Raw genomic sequence first — 19,211 nt, 5'->3', positions numbered from 1 at the left:
TTTCCAAGCAACAGGCAAAACGATTCTGGGATTGTGAGTTCTGATTCTGATTTCACTACATATTTTTCCATTTCTCTCATTACTTGCTTAACTTCTCCATAATATAATACCAATATCTCTGATAGTATTGTTTTCAGGTAGGTATGGTCAGTAGTCTGCCTCATAAAACAGTAATGAAGAATGTTAATTAAAATGATTAGCCCTTTGCAAAATATAGGGTGTTCTCAAAATAGTAACTAATAATCGTGAGTTAGTGCTGGGTCCACCGGACTCTCATAACTTGTTCACAAACATTCATTCAGAATGACAAGGGCTCACCCTAAAGCCATCTGCATGGCACATGACTGAGAGTAAAGGATTTGGTTTCATCGTGTACATAGTACATACCATCATCATACAGGTAGACTACGGTAGTGTGATTCAGCAGAAAGTATGGTGGCCCTGTAGTTAGGGTGTGGGTTCAAATCTTGCCTCTGACACTTACTTTCTGACTAACCTTGGGTAAGCAGTTTCCCCACCTGCAAAATGGAGCAGTCAGACAAGAAGCCCTTTGAGGTTCCCTCTCAGCTCTTAAAGACACGATCTAATGACAAGAGAGCTGCAGAGGTCTTTCCTTCCTGACAGTGTGTGCTTTCACTCCTCAGTCACTAGGAAGTGAACAAGAGCAGGAAGCCCTTTTGCCATGATCACTGGCTCACCGTCCTTGCTTTGGGTAGCCAGAAGCAGTTCTGGATTGGCAACAGAGGCAAAGGTGCCGTAAGAGTAATGCTCCGTCCAGTAGAAGAGGATGGGACTCTGAGAACCATCAAGCTCGGTCGGTGTCTTTGGAATCTCCTTCAGGAAAAAGAGAATAGAGCAGGCTTGTTAAGTGAACAGGTGGAGGCAGGTAGAGGAAAACCACCTTAGTCCCTCAGTGCCTGGCCTAGCAGGGGCAGTGTTCTCCTCTCCCCATTAATAATGGCCAATTGATTCTTTTTGTTGTTTTTCAAGGTTTAGTAAAGATCTGCCATATTGGCCAGATTCTTAAGGAATCTGAACATCATTGAGCTATTGGCTAGGTTCTTGAGGAATCTGAGCATCAGTTGATTTTTGATGACAGATTTTAGTGCAATTGATTGGGTGACAGCCTGGATGATCAGTGACAGCTACCCCTCATCCTGTTCTCTTACAAAGAGGGGAGAATGGTGAAAGAGGTAATCAGGGGGTACAGTGGGAGGGCAGAGGGAGGTAGGAGCATCACACTGGTTTTTTTTGGTGCCACATAGAGCTAAGGGCTTTCTGGTCACTCTTTTGGACTTGGTACCTAGAATACCTCTAAAAACCTTAACCACTGGGGGCAGCTGGGTGGCCCAGTGGATATTGCTCCAGCCTTAGAGTCAGGACGACCTGAGTTCAAATCCGGCCTGAGACACTTGACACTTACTAGCTGTGTGAACCTGGGCAAGTCACTTAACCTTGATTGCCTCACAAAAAAAAAAGCAAAAAAAAAAATCTTACCCTTTGAATATATAGAGAAGGGGTCTAGGACTCAGCTGCTAGCATTGTCTCTTTCTGTCCAGTGTCATTCTTCCCATGCAGCCCTGGACTGCTCCACCTCCTGACTTCCCTGGATCCCTTCAGTTCTCAGCTCAAACCCCACATTCTGCAAGAGGCCTTTTCTGCCCTTCCTAAATCCTAAGCCCTTCATTCCAATTTGCCATGTACATGTCTTCTATGTACAATTTTTTTTTGGATGCCATTTCCCGTAGTCACTTTACTAGAATGTAAGCTCCTTGAGGGCAGGAACTGTTTAGACCTTTCTTTATATTCCTAGCACTTAGCACACTGTCTGGCATATAGTAAGTGCTTAATAAATGTCTGTTGACTTGGCTTGAGAGGAGCAGCCACGTTTAATAGTTTTGGAGGGCAGGTCTGTGGGTAGAAAGATCAAAGGCTACTTCAAGGAGGACTGGGTTGAGGGTCAGCTATGAGCTTGGGGGGTCTTTAACTTTACCTGTATATCATAGCTTTATTCATTTATCAAATATTTATTGAGTCTTCTGTGCACCAGGCACTGTGCAAACTCACATGTGGAATACCCTTATGGAGTTTACAATGTGGGAGAAATTGGAACTAGCAACTTAGTCATTTTAAATAGTGAATCTCCCAATATTTAAGGTTACTAAAAAATCTTTCCCTAAACTGGGGTGAGGTTATATGAGGGTAGGGGAAGCTAGGTGGTGCAGTAAATAGAATGCCAGGCCTGGCAGTTAGGAAGACTCATCTTTGTGAGTTCAAATCCAGCCTCAGACACTAAGTGTGTGACCCTGGGCAAGTCATTAAACCTTGTTTGCCTCAGTTTGCTCATCTGTAAAATGAACTGGAGAAAGCAATGGCAAACTACTCTAGTATCTTTACAAAGAAAACCCCAAATAAGATCATGAAGAGTCAGATACGACTGAAAAAATGGCTGAAAATACAGGAGGGTAATATTGTTAATGGAGTCCCTTCCACCCCATGTGCAGCAGTTAAGCCTGCTACTAGAGTAGTTTGCACAGCTTCTGGGGGTCTGGGAAGTAAATGTGAAGCCATTATAGCTCTTTTAGGAGTCAGTTGGGTAAGTTCTGCCCATCAGCTCCACCTGCTGAGAGTAGGGCTGTAACTCAGTCACCTGAAAGTTGTACTTGATGCCAAGTCTAGGTGACTGTGTGAATTCTTCTTTAATACAGAAAACTTCTGTGGGCTGCATATTAGACCCTGCCATATTCAGTCAACCTCCAATTTATATTCAATTAAGTCATTTATCAAAAACTTTGCTAAAACCCAGTTAAGTACTATTGGTCAAATCCTTCTAATCTGCTTCTTTAGCGGAAAGAAGAAGGTCTGGTCTGATCTGTTTCTCATAAAGCTCTGATGGTTCTTCATAACTACTGTTTCCCTCTCTAGATATTTACCAACCATCTCTTTAGTGATCCATACTAGGGGAGAGAGAGAGAGAGAGAGAGAGAGAGAGAGAGAGAGAGAGAGAGAGAGAGAGAGAGAGAGAGAGAGAGAGAGAGAGAGAGAGAGAATGAGAGAGAGAATGAGAGAGAGAGAGAGAGAGAGAAAGAGAGAGAGAATGAGAGAGAGAGAGAGAGAATGAGAGAGAGAATGAGAGAGAGAGAGAATGAGAGAGAAAGAGAGAGAGAGAGAATGAGAGAGAGAGAGAGAGAGAGAGAGAGAGAATGAGAGAGAAGAGAGAGAGAGAGAATGAGAGAGAGAGAGAGAGAGAGAGGAGAGGGAGAGAGAGATGTGGAATAGGTAAAAATAGAATCAAATGGATCCAATAGATCTCGGAAGGCTAGAGTGTTAGGCTGTACCCCAAAAGATGAAATTCAATGGGGATAAATAGCAAGTCTGAAACTTGGGTCACCCACGTAGAAGATGGGAGAAGCAGAGCTGGACACATGGCTGTTCTGACAAAGGTCTGAGAGCTTTAGCAGATGTTAGGCTCCACATGAGCCCAGGGCACGATGAGGCCGCTCCAAGAAACTTAGAAGAGATAGCACTCCCAGGAATAGGAGAAGATAGCAGCCCTGATGCTACTACTGCCAGTCCTCCTCCGGGGGTCTGTGTGTGTGCAGCTCTGGGCACTCAGATTCAAGGAGGACCTGGGTTATCTGGAGAGGGCTGTGGAGGAGGCAACCAGGATGGAAAAGGGGCTTGAGCCCATGGAGTCTGAGCATTGGTGAAAGGAACTGGGGATGGTTTCTTTTCGTTTGGTTTTGTCTCCCATGTCACCTTCCTGACCCATGTTGAGCTTATTGCCCTCTGAAACTCCGGGATCTTTTTCAGAATAAAAAGTTCTGAAACGTAGTTCTGCCTAACCTTGGTCTACAGAGATTATGGGGCTTCATGGAGAGCTCCCTCAATGATTTCATAATTTAATAATGTAGAGAGGGCAGAATGAGTATAAGGGCATGAAGATTATAAAGGAGTGCCCCAATCTTCTTTTTTATTTTTTTGTTGGGGGCAATTGGGGTCAGGTGATTTTTCCCCGGGTCACTCAACCTGCAAGTATCTGAACCTGGATTTGAACTCAGGTTCTCCTGACTCCAGGGTCAGTGCTCTAGCCATTGCACCCCCTAGCTGTTCCTTAGTCCTTTTAAGAATCATGTCAGGAATACAAAATCTAAGGGTCACACCAAGGATTGCTCACCTGTAGCTGTATAGGTTCATTTTCCTTCATTGCAGTCACATACAGGTGTGTGTTTGAGAGCCTTAAAGTCACAGCGATCCCATTATTTGGTGCAGGGGATAGAGTTACATACCTGCCTATGTCAAATGTTGCTGGGGGAAAAAAGAACAAGAAAAAAATAAATCATTTTCAAAAACAAAAATAACAGATTTAATAAAAGCTGGGTAAACAGTTAGGTGATGCCAGAATGCATAGAGGGCTGTGCCTGGATTCAGGAAGAATCATCCTCATGAATTCAGACCTTGCCTCAGACCCTTCTTAGCTGTGTGACCCTGGGCAAGTCACTTAACCCTGTTCATCTCAGTTTCCTGTTCTATAAAATGAGCCAGAGAAAGAAATGGTGAAACCCTTCATTTTCTTTACCAACAAGACCCCAGATGGGGTCACTGTCAGTGGGATGTGACTGAAAAGTGCCTGAACAAAGTAATAGCTAGCATTTCTATAGAGCTTTAAGGTTTGCAAAACATTTTACATACACTACTTCATTTAATCTTCACAGTAATTGCATAAAGTAGATGCTACTATTATCCCAATCTTGCAGATGAAGAAACTGAGGCAGAAAGAGGTTAAGTGACTTTCCTTGGTCACAGAGCTTCTTAGAGCCCAGACTTGAAATTGGGTCTTCTCCATTCCAAGTCCAGCCTTGGACATGGACCTGCCAGTCTAAATAAATATGTAGAGCTATCTTCCTAAGCAGATCATAAACTTCCAGAGAGAAGGGGCCATGTTTTCTTCATCCCCATAGTACCTTGCTCATTATTATTGTTCAGTCCTTTCAGTTGTGTCCAACTTTTGATGACCCCATTTGGGGTTTTCTTGCATTTCCTTCTCCAGTGTGTCCCCATTTTACAGATGAGGAAATGAGGTAAATAGAAGTTAAATGACTTGCCTGAGGTCACATAGCCAGTAAGGGGTTGAGGATGGAAGTGAACTCAGATATTCCTGACTCTAAGTCCAGTGCTCTATCCACTGCATCACCTAGTTGTCTCCCTATCGTATCACTGGACATATTCTTTAGGAAAAGTAGGAGATGATGATGATACTTATGCCAAATCTTTTCCTTCATCTTGAGGAGGACTATGCTTTTTTTTTTGTTAAAAGCATAGCCTAGGTAAGAAATGTCCACTATGGGAGTGCAATCCTTAAACATCTATTGTGTGATAGGAATTTCTGTATTTACCTGGTATTTTTTTCTTGATCAACTGTCTATTTTTTTCCTCCCTCCCATTGGCTCTCTATCCTCCCAAAGGGAAATAAAACCTGTTGTGACATAAAAATAGTCAAACAGAACATGTTCCCACATGGATCACATTCAAAAACTTGCACTCTATTCTGCACTAGTCTCTCACTTCCCTGTCATGAGATGCTGCCTGGGATTTTGTGGGCAGCCATGTGATTTCATTCATCTTTGAAAATGAGCAGTGGCTAAAGCCAAGGACCCAGAGAGTCTTCCCCTTTGAAAAGAGAGAGTCTGACAAAGCAGAGAAAAAGAAGCAAGTAGGGTGTGTAATTTACCTTCAGGTGTTGACTTTTGTATAGCGATAGCTCTCAGGATGTTTCCTCGTCGAATTAAATTCCGATATTTAAGGTCATACACTTTTTGGTCGGTTATAAAAAGACTGGAACTCAAACACCACCTTGTTTTGAAAGGTCAAGGAGGCCAACTTGTATTTGATTACATCTGGAAAACACAAGCATCATCAATACTTTGCCCCAAGTAGCATTATGGACTCCAAGTATTTTAGAACTAGGAGCAACCTTAGAAACCATTCAATCCAATCCCCTCATTCTACAAACAAGCTTCAGTGACTTTCTCAAAGGCACCCAGCTGGACAGCATTTAGCCCAATGCCTGGTGCACAGTAGGCCCTTAATAAGTGCATCTTGACTTGAGTTGGACAGTGACAGAGCTACAAGAATTTTGGTCCTTGTGAACTCTACCTTTCCATTGATTTTGTATTATTGGCCTTGTCTTAAGCCATTTGTTATCAAATCTGCTCATCATGAGACCATTTGTGAAATTCACTTTAATCTGAGTTGATCAGGGACTTGGGAAAACATCTCAAAGGTAAGTGACATGTCCAAGGTCACACAGCCAGATAGGAGTCTCTCTGTATTCTATTACGCTACCTCTCCATGGTGCTCTGGGACGTGGTCCTTAGTAAAAAACAACAACAACAACAACAACAAGAAAAACGAATGATGTTCAAGACCAAGAACCCATCCTCCCTTCCTATTTTTAAAAATGCAAATGGTGATATTGACGATTGTCACAATGCAGACAGCTTTATTCTATGCCTCTCTGATGGTTACTATCAAGTGAGGCAGTAAACACACAAAGGTGTTCCTGAATGATGTCGAGCATAGGAATTTTACTGTTTGCATCAAGCCCTGGTACTATGTAGTGATTCCTAAGTGAGATCTACAATCATTCAGAAGAATTTTTCTGAGCTTTCAATCCTAGAGGCTGGGTTTCTCAACCAGGAAAAACCATAGATGACTAATATCTACCATCCAAGCTGATTTGCAATTAGATGGACAGACCAGTAAGCTTGTGCGTTAGAACATATCCATTGAACAGATACTGGAAATGGGACCAGAATGAAAGATGAAGAGTAGGACAGGTTGGGTTGCCTTTGGGTAATTGAACAGTGCTTTTATCAACCCTTCATCCTGATGGTGTGTGTGCCTGTGTGTTTGTGTGTGAAAGACCCATTTAAAAAAATTAGTATTCTTCTTATGATGGTATATGACTATAAGTCATGAATTCTGCAGCATCTGAGACTCTAAGACTGTGAGTCACCCAAAGAAAAATTGTGAAGCACTTTATGGGTAAAAGTCAACTATACTGTATCGCAATGTACTGAGGAAACAGTAGGCCAGCTCTTTGGGAGAGAACACTGGATTTGGAATTAGAAGAGGTAGAACGTGACCCTGATTTTACTCATTCCCACCTGAGTGACCTGAAGAGAGTCAGCTACCTTCTCTGGTTCTGAGTTTCTCCATGTATAAAATGAAAAGTTGAGTGGCCTCTGAGGCCACTCTCAACCGTAGAGCTATGATGCTGTGATGCTCACTTGATGTATGAAAGAAAACAAAAGTGGGTCAGTCAGGTATTGAGAGTGAAGGATAATTGATGGAGAGCTACTTGTCAATGTCAAGAAATAGAGGAAGGTGCTTCTGAATGCAGAGGAGGCCCCCCAACTGGAGAATCTGAGTCGATTTGGCCAAAAGTCACACAGGATGAGGTGTAGATGAACCCAAGGGTGCCACCTGCAGCCTTGGGGAGAGTACCCTCACTGATGGACTCATGGAGTCATCAATATGTTGAAATAGTGTTTCCAAATGAATCTGCTCTGGGAAATTATTAATTACTCCAATAAGTATCTTAAGAATGTGAGCATTTAGAAGGTATAGATCATGCTGCTTTAGGTGGAATCTAGCACACTAGCCACTAGGGAATTAGTTCATAGCTGCTGTAAAGGTCAGCCTCCTTTTATGGAGTATCCTCAGTCAGGATGAGAGTCATTTGTTTTTACAATTCAACAAATATTTATTAAGCACTTCCGTGTGCAAGAGGGTTTTCTACGTCATGGGAATATGAAGTCAGACATGAAAAAAAATCCCTTCCCTTCAGGAGCTTTGTTTTTACTGGGGGGATATAAACAAATATAGGATCATTTGATTAAAAATTAGGGGAATCAGGAAAGAGTTCCCACAGGATATGGCACATGAGAGGTAGTTATAAAGAAGGAATGCATTCCTTGAATAGATGACAGCTGAGAATGGCCTGAGCTTTGCAGGAAGGAAAGAATTCTAAGATGGACATAAGGAGGGTGTGCATTCTTGGACTGGAGGACAAAGGTTTGGAAGTGGGAGGTGGAAGGCTGAATTTAGGAAATAGCAGGGAGGCCAATTTGGCTGGAATGTAAAGTACTTAGAACAGAACATTAAGTGCAAAAATTCAGGCCAGAACTAGAATTAAAAGAGCTTGAATGGCTAACCAAGTTAAAGAGCTCGTTTATCCTAGAGACATAGGGAGTAGGTGAAACCTGTTGAGTAGGGCAGTGACTTGTTAAGAGTTGTGCTTTGGGAAGAGTATTTTGGCAATTGTGTGGAGGGTGGATTGAAAAAGGGAGACTGGAAACCAGGACTCTAGTTAGGAGGCTCCTGTAGTCCAGGTAAAATTTGTTAAAAAACCTGAGCTAGAATGATGGCTATCTGAGTGGAGAAAAGGGCATGAATGTGAGAGATGTGGAAGTGGAATTGACACCCATTGGTGACCAATGGGATATGGGGTTGGGTGAGGGAGAATGTCATGTAGAGGATAACTCAGAGTTTGTGAACCAGGTGATTGAAAGGATCAACAGGAATCGGAATTTTGGAGGAGGGAAAGAGTTAGGTGAAGTGGGGGGAGGAAGATGAGTTCTGTTTTGAACATGTTGAGTTTGAGATAACCTTTGGAGGTCCAAGTGGAGAGATCCAGTAGGCAGTTGGTAAGGTGGGACTGCAGCTTAGGAGAGAGAGGAGGTCTAGAGATATAGATTTAGGAGTCATGTAAATAGAGCTGGTGATTGAGTCCACGGGAACTGATGGTGTCAGAGCTTTAGCAGGATACCTATAATTTGGAGGTGGGACATGAATAATGATCCAGCAAAGGAAACTGAAAGGAAGTGATCAGACTGGTTGGAGGAGAAGAGAGAGCAGTGCCGTACAAGTGGAAGGACTGGGACAATTCTCAGGAGGCCAGGGCTACTAGGCAAAGTACCCACATACGGCTCAGGCCAACTACTCGATAGAGAAGGGCAAACAAATACAGGCTCTCATGTTGTAGAAGCTACGAGTGCTGTATTGCCCTTTGGGGGCACACAATCCTCCAGATGCTCACATTCTTAAGAAACTTATTAGACAGAGCCTTTAATTCCCCGGAACAGATTCAACTGGAAATGTTATTCAAAATACTGATGACTATAATCTCATTGATGAAGATACTCTCTCCAAGGGGGCAGATGGCAACCTTTCTATACTTTTTCTATATTTTTGAATTTGGATTCAATATCACCCACATTTTCTTATTACTATTCACTCAGAAATGGAGGAAAAGACATTGGTATTTACCTTTATCTTCTTCTGGAATGTTGGCAACGTTCACCGAGTAATCATTGGTGATGGGATGCCTCCGGGTAAGTTGTCTCTTCTTTTCTATTTCCTGTTGGGCAGCTGATTCTGCCACACAGTCTTGTAAGTTAAGATGGCGTGTCTCCTCAGAAGTCTCTACTTTTGTCCAATTCTCTTTGTGGTGTGGGCTGGAGGTAGGGAAGGACTCCTGTAGGGAAAGAGAAGTTAGTTAGATAATAAAAAGAAATAAATTTCCTTCTTCAGGCAGTATACAAACAAAATAATGCAGGTGGGTCAAAAGTGGTGAAAATCTACAGAGAGGTCAGGGAGGATGAAGAGAGAAAAGAATCCACTTGATTCAATGATTCAATGGTCAGGGGCGATCTTAAAGTTGCTTCAGGAGAGTAGTGTGTGTTGGGGGGTAGAATCCAGATTGCAAGGGTTGAGGAGAGAATAGGTGATGATAGTTGAGATGCTTATGCTAAGGCATCAAAGTATACATTCCAGTAGATAACTGGGAGTCAACTGCATGGAGCTGGTAGGGAAGACAGTTAGAGAGGAGTTTAGAAGAGGAGACACAAACTCTACAAAGACTCTTGAGTTTGGCAAAGAAAGTAGGAGCTTTTTGCCATTATGATTGGGAGGGACTTGCTGAGTAACTAATGTAAGATAAGAGTGATCTCTGTCAACAGAGTCTAGTTCTAAGGGTTTGTTTTCACAAAATCATCTTGAGGGCAGCCTCAGTCACTAAAACCCTTGGTACCTCAGGTGGGGGCAGTTAGAGTGCCAGGCCCTGAGTCAGAAAGACTTACTTTTAGCCATCTGGAAAAGAATGAGTTGGGTTGTAGCTGCCTGCTGGCCTTCTCCCCCCACCCCTGTTGTTGTCGAGTCATTTTTCAGTCATGTCTAACTCTTTGTGAGCTATTTGGAGTTCTCTTGGCAGAGATACCAGAGTAGTTTGGCATTTCCTTTCCAGCTCATTTTACAGAAGAGGAAACTGAGGCGAACAGGGTTAAGTGAGTGGCCTAGCGTCACACAACTAGTAAGTGTCTGAGGCCAGATATGAACTCAGCAAGATAATTCTTCCTGATTCCAAGACCAATATTCTATCCACTGCACCACCTAGTTGTATTTTACATATTCATGTATGCATGTATATACACATGCACATGTGTAAATATATGTATTTCAATGTGTGTGTATACATGTATATGTCTGTGTATATATATGTGTATATGTATCTATCTATATCTGTATCTGTCTCTCTCCCTCTCTCTTTCTCGTTATTTCACCTTTTAGGGCTCCAATTCCCTCATTTTGAAATAATGGAATTGGACTTGCCCTCCGCATTCTTAACAAACTCTATAATCTTATGACCTTTCAATAAACAGTTGTATTTATGGCTCACAAAGGGCCCTTGAGATATTCCTGTGCTGTGTGAGAAAGGGACCTTTTACAAAGGAATCCAATGAAATGAAATACAACATGTTCACATTCCACTTGGATTGGACTTCCTCCTACCACAGGCATAGAAGGACCAAAGATCACATTTCTCCCAGGATAGAAATCTGAGGAGGTTGACAGCCACTGCCTTACCTGACTCAGTGAGACTTGGTCAATATCCGAAATCAATCCCTCCTTTTCACTGTAAAAGCAAAGCAAGAAGGAATGCTTTATTTTGTTTGTTGTTTGGTCACTGCTCCTTGGCAACACATTTTAACGATCACGTTATTTCCAGGAAGCACACATGGACAGATTCTAATCACACCAACCCTAGCGTCATCTTTAAAAATTACCTACAGCTCAACGTGCCTACATTTACATATGGAAAGCCCTTATCAACACAGATCCTTTCAATCTGGCGCTAGTGTTCTCTTTGGTAGGGTCTGACCTGAGAAAATAGTTTGCTAGACAAATGAAAGCAATTAAAAAATGCAATATGTTTCATCTAGTTAAGGAAACAAATAGCTTAACACGTACTTTAGAATAATTCTTTGTACTCAAAAATATTGCATGCCAGTTGCATTATTGTTTTATATTCATTAAACCAAGTCTGAAAGCTTACCCTCAGCAAAATGTCCTTTCAACATTTTGTTACTGTTGCTTTGTGTGTTACTAAAAAGAATAAACTGTATTTCTTTAAAGTATTCCATAATTCTAGTTCTTCATTAATCCAGTGAATAACCTTCCACCCACTGAGGAAGGGAAAGGATATATTGACACACACACACACACACACACACACACCTACATGCATGCACACACATACAAAGTCAGTCCATAGTTCTGATTAGTATTGGCAAGTCTGTGTTTCCTTTCTCAGACAGCTGATCACTTGTAGCTCAGGAAAGGAACCTGAGGCTGAAATCCACAGACCAGTTCTTGCACATTTGTATAAATGTCATCTGACATGTCATCCTTCCTTCTGACAGGATTTCTTCAGACTTTGTCTGGATTTTGTTTTTCCTAGGCTTTTATCCAAATCTGCCCTGATTCCAGATCTCGGATACAATATCCGTGTGGAATCTCTTGTTGGCCTGTGGCCACACTGGTCACAATTCTAATAGTTGGACAATTCAGTTTTATCCTCTGCCTCTAGCTAGCCAGAATTCAGATTCCCTTGCCCTCATGGCATTAAAGCAAAGAAAAATGCTGCTTACCTGTTGCAGGAACTGAGCTCTTCAAACATGTCAGGCACTCTGGCCATGGTAACTCCTGTGATGAGAAAAGCAAGGGAAAGGGAATAAATTTTCCTTAAGCACTTATTGTGTGCCAGGTCCTACACTAAGTACACTATAGTCATTATTTCATTACATCCTCGTAACAACCCTGGGAGGCATGGGCTTTTATTACCCTTATTCAACAGCTGAGGAAACTGAGTTTAAGTGAGTTGCCCAGGGTTACACAGCTAGTAAATTTATCTGAGATTGGTCAGATTTCAACTGAGGCTCAGTACTCTATCCACTGTACCACTAGCTGCCTTGGTAAGCACCTGGTATCGGTGGAGTCAAGCTCCCAATCCAAATGGATATGAAGGGACCTAATTCACAAATGCATAGGATCATAAGATTATAGGTCAGCAATCCAACCAGCATGATATAAGCTCCTAGTATGTACTAGGCACTGTGCTAGGCACTGAGAGCGTTGTTCAGTCATGTCTGACTCTCCATGACCCCATTTGGGGTTTTCTTGACAAAGATACTGGAGTGGCTTGCCACTTCCTTCTTCAGTCCATTTTACACATGAGGAAACTGAGGCAGACAGGGTTAAGTGACTTGCCCAGGGTCACACAGCTAGTAAGTGTCTGAGGCTAGATTTGAACTCAGAAAGATAAGTCTTCCTGACTCGGGGCCTGGCCTATTCACTACACCGCCCTGCTGCCCCAGGCAGTGAGCATACAGAGACAAAAATGAAAGCGTCTCATTCTCCACCAGGTACTAATGCTGGATGGAGTCCATTTTACTTTCTTATAAAAACTCAAGAGAGAAAAAGCAGAGTTGGGAAAAATCAGTATGTTTTGTTCCTCATCATTTTTGAAGGATTCCCCCCCCCCCCCCCCGCCCCTGCCACCTAATCCCCTCCCCCACCCTCCCCCACCCCAACACACACACTCTCTCTTATCTTGAATGAGATAAGGCACTGTTTGCCTAGTACCAAACAGACAGGAAGATGCTGAGACTGTGGCTTCAGCTGAGGCAGTTTCACAGATGGCAGCTGAAGCAGAAAAGCACGCAGAGGTATTTCAAGCTGGAGATGGGATAGTCACTCTACCTACCTCTTGTGTCCTGAGGCTCTGTGTGACTGCGTCTCTCCGTGAAGGCTTGTGACTGATTGCACTGCCCCAACTGCCTTTATATATACGCATATATTGCCTGAAGAGGCGTGGCTAGTAATTGCATAACATCAGAAATCACTCTGAAGTATTTTTGGTATTCACGGTAAAGGCAATTGACCTTGGCTGTCCAGCAAGGAACGTTGCTTACCAGGCTTGGTTTTTCAAGAGTGCAGACTCAAGTCTCCAGCCCCACTACTTTCAGACTTTGAGACTGGAGGGCAAGTTATCCTCTCTTCTCAGAGCCCCCACTTTCTTCATCTGTAAAATGGGTATAATCACACTCATATTACCTACCCCCATAGGGCTGTCTTGACCAAAGTGTTTTGATACAGTGTGATGCATTTGCATTAAAGTAATAGAGAAATGAGTGAGTGTCACTTCCCAGTCCGGAGTGGTGACTTTGGGGACCTGGATGGGACAGGCTGTTTAGTCACTGCTGACATTGGGAGCCATAGCTTGGGCTTTGTTGAAAGCTCCTTTTTCAGGGACCTGGTGATAAGCCCAAACATAATGGGGAGGGCTATCCAGGAGACGGATTTCTCAGGATTTGCAGCTCAGGGGTGTGAGTGCGGGGCTTTTACCAACTGAAATATAAACCTTTGAAAAGGAACTTGGGCCCTTCATACCTCACCGAAATTCCAATATGATTATCCTGCAGTGAGGCCCCTGAGAACTCAGGGCCTGGTGAAAGCAAGAGAAACTGTGGCTTCCGGTAAGCTTCCTCTTTGCCCTAGGCAAGACTAGGTTGCACCATAGTGCACAGAGTGTTGGGCCTGGAGTCAGGAAGACTCATCTTCCCTAGTTCAAATACAGCCTCAGACACTTCCTAGCTGTGTGACCCTGGTCAAGTCATTGAACATTATTTGCCTTAGTTCTCCTCTGTAAAACGAGCTGGAGAAGGAAGTGGCAAACCACTCCAGTATCTTTGCCAAGAAAAACTCCAAATGGGGTCACGAGTCAGACACAACTAAACAATGAAAGGGACATGCTCTAGCCTTTCCCACTGCTGCTTTGTTTTCTCCATCACAATGAATACATTTTGACATCCGTCATCACCATTCCTCCTGGTTCTAACTCAGGTTCAACAGCAAAGGACTTTGGTTCAAGTACCAGGGGTTCAGCCAAATAAAAATGACAGTCGTGGGTCGGGTAACTTGGGAACATCTCTGGTGATCTTTAACATTCCCTGTTTCACATCTACCTTTCTAATCTTATTTCATTGTCCTCTTCACACACCCTAAGCTCCCATCAGATTGGCCTGAGAGCTGCTCCTTGTATGTAATATTTCATCACTTGCCCCTTCCTATGGAAGCAGTAACTGAGCCATTACAGAGATTGGGCTCCTGCGAGGATGAATATTTTTTCTCTTTGGTAATCTAGGAAAAACCCTGAGTTTCACTCTCAACAATTCCACTCGATCTGGCTAGTCAAGTACTGAGTCCTCCTCTGAAGAGAATTTCCCAGATGTCAAGGGGCTAACTAAGGTGACTGTGTGGTCACTAGACTACTTCCTTCCTGTGACACTCTTTGACAATATTTCCTTTTGAAATATTGCGGAAGGAGAGGGCATGTGGGGTGACAGTGTAAAAGACATTGGTCCTGTGAGGGCTCAGAACCTGGTAGACATTAGAGATGGTGGGAGACAAAGGCTGCCCTTGATTACAGGCAGGAATGATGGGGGATGTGTGTAGGGGTGTGTCTGGGAGACAGGAGAATCAGGGTGGACAGCGTAAATATCACAAGAGGCATGGATTTATCTGTCACTTAGCTTTCGCCCAAGCCTGGAGAGTTCTGAAAACTTCAGGTTATACATTGCTGCTACCTGGGAGCTAGAGAGCTGGTCTTGGAATCAGGAAAAGTCTGGGTATAAGACCTGCCTTTGATGCCTATTTCATCAGGTAGCATTCAAACCTAGGTCTTCCTGATTCCAAGCTCAACACTCTTTCCACGGTGCTATAGGGAAGACCAAGGCTGGCCTTAAGAGTCAGAAAGACCTGTGTTTCAATTTTGCCTTAGACATTTAACTAGCTATGCGACCCTGGGCAAGTCACTTGTAAAATTTCTCAAACTGAATTTCTTTCTCTGTACAGTGAGGGTAATAATAGTACCTACCTCACAGGGTCATAGTGAAGATCTAACATGTAAATAATTATTTATGTATATATATTCTGTATGCAAGGGTGTGCTGGTGAACGTTTAGCAACTGGCTTTCCAAAAATGTGCCTACAGAATTCTTTTAAAGTTATTTTCCATTATTAACATTTTTTCCATTGCTTTCTTAAGTCTAGAGACAATCAACAAAATGATAAGTTGATCCCCAGTTTGAGGAATTTGCACATTTTGAGGCATAAACTCTAGCCCTGGATATTTAACAATTGGCTCTGCCAAGCCATATCCAGCTGGATCCAGCACACCCCTGTCTGTACCCCAAGTTAGATCATATGCTTCTTAAGGGTGGGGACTAGGGAAACAGCATACAGAATGAAAATTCCATAATTCTAGTTTATTCAGAAAATACGTCTTAGGTGCTTGCCGTGTGTAAAGCACCATGGTGGGCCCTTTACTTCAATGAAACTCTGGGTAGTCATATGTCTGGTGTACGTTTAAATGAGAATTCTTCTTCAGGCATAAATTGGACTGAATGGTCTCTTCCAATTCAGAGATTCTGATACTCGGAGAACTTGGGGTTCCCCTACACAGTTGATGAGGAGTGATATAGTTCATGCCTTTGAGAGTCTTACACCATGATGGAGGATATGAGATATGGAAAAAATTACTCTGATAAATGTAGGTGGTGGTAGTTAGAGGGATATATGTTCCTGGGGTTTGGTCAGTGACCAGAAATAGTGCCATGGTCAGGTGAGTTCTTAACAAAAGTTACCAAAGGCTCCCCAACAATATCCTCCTGCCTAGTGGAGAGTCTTGGCTAGACAATCCATCATGGTCATAGCAGGAAGTCCCAGTGGGGCCCAGCACTTAGGAAAGTGCCTGGCTTATATTAGGTGTTTAAGAAATGCTTGTTGACTGACTGGTGGATGTACCCAAACCCTCAATTGATGGGCTTCTGTGTTTCTAGTTCCTTGCTACTATAAAAAGGACTGTTACAAGCATTTGGTGTATATGGAGTCTTTTTTAGCTGCTTGACCTCCTTAGGGAATTTGCCTACCAGTGGATTCACTGGGTCAAAGGATCATTTTTGTCACTCTCTTGGCCTAATTCCAAATTGCTTTCCAGAATGCTTAGACAAATTCAAAGTTCCACCAACAGTGCATTGGCATCATATACATTTTCTATATATCCTTGTGCCCATGTCTATACATAACTGAAGGACTATGGCAGTTAACTGAATCAATTTTTCAACTATTGTAAGAGTCAAGTGCTAAGTAGATGATGGTTAACCAAACAGTTGATTTAATATCTGTTGCCTGGTAATCAGCCTGCAAATGTTCTGTCCAATTACACTTTTAGACATGGTTAGTAGCAAAGCTAGTTAATCTTAAACTCAGTGAAATATACTCACCAGTGCTTCTGTTCTCCCCTGTAAAGAGGGAGGCATGGAGCTCTGGGCCTGCACTCATCATCTGAGGGGCAGCAGGAGCAGTTATATTGATGTGGTTGGGGTCTCATAGAATGGCACACTAGATAGGAGAGTCCTGATGGGCTAGGGAATGAGAAGGAAATCTAGGTAGCAAATCTTTTGATCATCCTGGCTCTCTGTTTTCTTATTTGTAAAATTAGGGCTTTGGGCTACATTTGTGTGGGTTACATGGTCTCTAAGGTCTAGTTATCAAGTTCTGATTTGGGTTTAATCACATCTCTGGTGATGCCCGTGTTGTTGTGGAAATGTCCATTCTACCCAACAAACATCATCATTTTTTCTCCCTCTTCCTTCTTGTCTTGTTTCTCCCCTACTTTGACTGTTTCTAAACCTCTCTTTGTCAGAGTAAGGACAAATATGATTATGTCATTTACAATTTCCATCCAACTGATAATAATATGGGATATTTGTCTAGACCAAGGGTTCTTAACCTTTTTTGTGTCCTGGACCCTTTCGTCAATCTGATGAATTCTAGGAACCCTTCTCAGAATCATGTTTTTCTTTTTAATGCAGAAAATAAAACACATGAAATTACAAAGAAAGCCAGGTATACTGGAACTCAATTACCTAAGTATTTGAAAGAAAAAGTTCCTAGAGTCCAATGAAGAACTCCTGGTCTAGGTCTTTGTGATCTGTAAAGGTCTTTATTCCTCTACTGACTCCTCTAAGCCTCTGTGAGTTAGTTACAACAGGCATTATAATCCTCATTTTACAGGCGAGGAAACTGAGGGGCAGAGAAGTTGAGAAATTCACGCATGGCTACACAGCTAATTACATATCTTCTTTCTTTCTTTCTTTCTTTCTTTCTTTCTTTCTTTCTTCTTTCTTTCTTTCTTTCTTTCTTTCTTTCTTCTTCTTCTCCTTCTCCTCCTCCTCCTCCTCCTCCTCCTCCTCCTCCTCCTCCTCCTCCTCTCTCCTCCTCCTTCCTCTCTCTCTCTTCTTCTTCTTCTTCTTCTTCTTCTTCTTCTTCTTCTTCTTCTTCTTCTTCTTCTTCTTCTTCTTCTTCGGCAATGGGGTTAAGTGACTTGCCCAAGGTCACAGAGCTAGTAAGTGTTATGTGACTGAGGCCGAATTTGAACTCTGGGCTTCCTGACTCTAGGGCCAGTGCTCTATCCACTGTGCCACCTAGCTGCCCCTAATTATATATTGAAGGGCAGGACTCAAAGCTTTCCTGTCTCCAAGTCCAGGATTCCTCTGTTAAGACATACTCTATGTCAGGCACTGCGCTTGCCCTGGGGGGTTGCAGGGACAGAGATGAAATCATCCTTGCCTTCAAGGAGCTTGCATCATGGATTCCTTTTATAATATTGTGACATAAGCCTGTGGTTGACAAGTGAAAAAGGAATGGGGGTGAACAGGAAGCACATTGTTGCTTACTCCTCTTTCTAGTAACTGTGCTGTATTCAGCTAGATTCACAGAAAGTGTGAAGAAGCTAAACTGGGGGGTGGGGCATCTGTATCTGTGGAGGTCCCTGTTTTTGTACTCCCAATGCTTACCAAGGCAGCTAGGTGGCCCAGTGGATAGCGTGCTGGGCCTGACATCAGGAATACTCACTTTGCTGAGTTCAAATACAGCCTTAGACACTTGCTAGCAGCATGACTCCAGGCAAGTCATTTAACCCTGTTTGCCTCAGTTTCCTTATTTATATAATGAGCCAGAGAAGAAAATGGCAAACTACTCCCTTTGCCAAGAAAACCCCAAATGGGGTCATGAAAGTTGGATGTGACTGAAAAACAACTCAACAACACAACGTCAAAGTACATGCTGACCATGGTGCCTACAACATGCTAGACACTTAATGAATGTTGATTGATTGATTGATTGATCAGAGATGGTATAGGTTAATGCTTGGGATAGATTGACTACACAGTAATGAACTGTGGAGGAAAGACAGAACTACTGAACTCATTTTACTTCTGTTTTCTCTGTCAAGAGAATAATTTTTGGACTGGAAAGAACTAGAAAAAGAATGGTTAAAACCCCAAATAAGGATGTACTAAGAGGCCACAAATCACCAGGTCCAGTGAATTACTTCTTAGGATATTGAAAGAACTAAGCGATGTAATTAATAAGTCACCCTTAGTGATTTTGAAGATTGTGGAGAGTTGGAGAGGTGCCCAAAGGCCTGGAGAAGGCAAATGTTACCCCTGTTTTCACAAAGAGGAAGAACACAAAGAGTACAAATTATAGGGCAGTGAATTTGATTTTAAATCCTGACAAAATTCTAGAATGTGTAATTAAAGAGATGAACAGATAGAAAAGGAAATAGTGATCCTTAAGATCCAGGTTAGCCGGATCAAAAACAGGTCAGAGCAGACTACCTCATTTCCTTTCATTCATTCATTCATTTATTTATTTATGCTTTCATTCATTCATTCATTCATTTGTTCATTCATTCATTCATTTATCTATCTATCTATCTATCTATCTATCTATTTATATAT

The 19,211-nt window shown here is 42.5% G+C and overlaps 2 protein-coding genes across 2 annotated transcripts in view; both read right to left on the bottom strand.

The window, feature by feature from the left end:
• LOC110192428 (interleukin-1 alpha) overlaps window positions 1-13,157 on the bottom strand; it is a 54,058-nt gene extending 40,901 nt beyond the window's left edge. The window contains exons 1-3 of the mRNA XM_020963580.2: window positions 13,109-13,157; window positions 11,994-12,048; window positions 10,930-10,978 (exon numbers count right to left, since the gene is read on the bottom strand). Coding sequence (XP_020819239.2) covers window positions 10,930-10,978; window positions 11,994-12,040 — 96 coding nt within the window. The 5' untranslated portion in view covers window positions 12,041-12,048; window positions 13,109-13,157. The remainder of the gene's footprint in view (window positions 1-10,929; window positions 10,979-11,993; window positions 12,049-13,108) is intronic.
• On the bottom strand, window positions 632-10,683 carry LOC144455401 (interleukin-1 alpha-like). Its single transcript, XM_078148718.1, is given in 6 exon segments — window positions 632-834; window positions 4,178-4,308; window positions 5,732-5,831; window positions 5,833-5,897; window positions 9,334-9,541; window positions 10,675-10,683. Coding segments are annotated over 6 exon segments (714 nt in total). The 3' UTR covers window positions 632-633.
• Window positions 13,158-19,211: the final 6,054 nt, after the last annotated feature.

The sequence above is a fragment of the Phascolarctos cinereus genome, unplaced genomic scaffold (assembly GCF_003287225.1).
Source record: "Phascolarctos cinereus isolate Bilbo 61053 unplaced genomic scaffold, phaCin_HiC Scaffold_2;HRSCAF=192, whole genome shotgun sequence".
Lineage (NCBI taxonomy): Eukaryota > Metazoa > Chordata > Mammalia > Diprotodontia > Phascolarctidae > Phascolarctos > Phascolarctos cinereus.
Note: the sequence above shows the minus strand (reverse complement) of the source record. Positions and strands in the feature narration are given on the sequence as shown.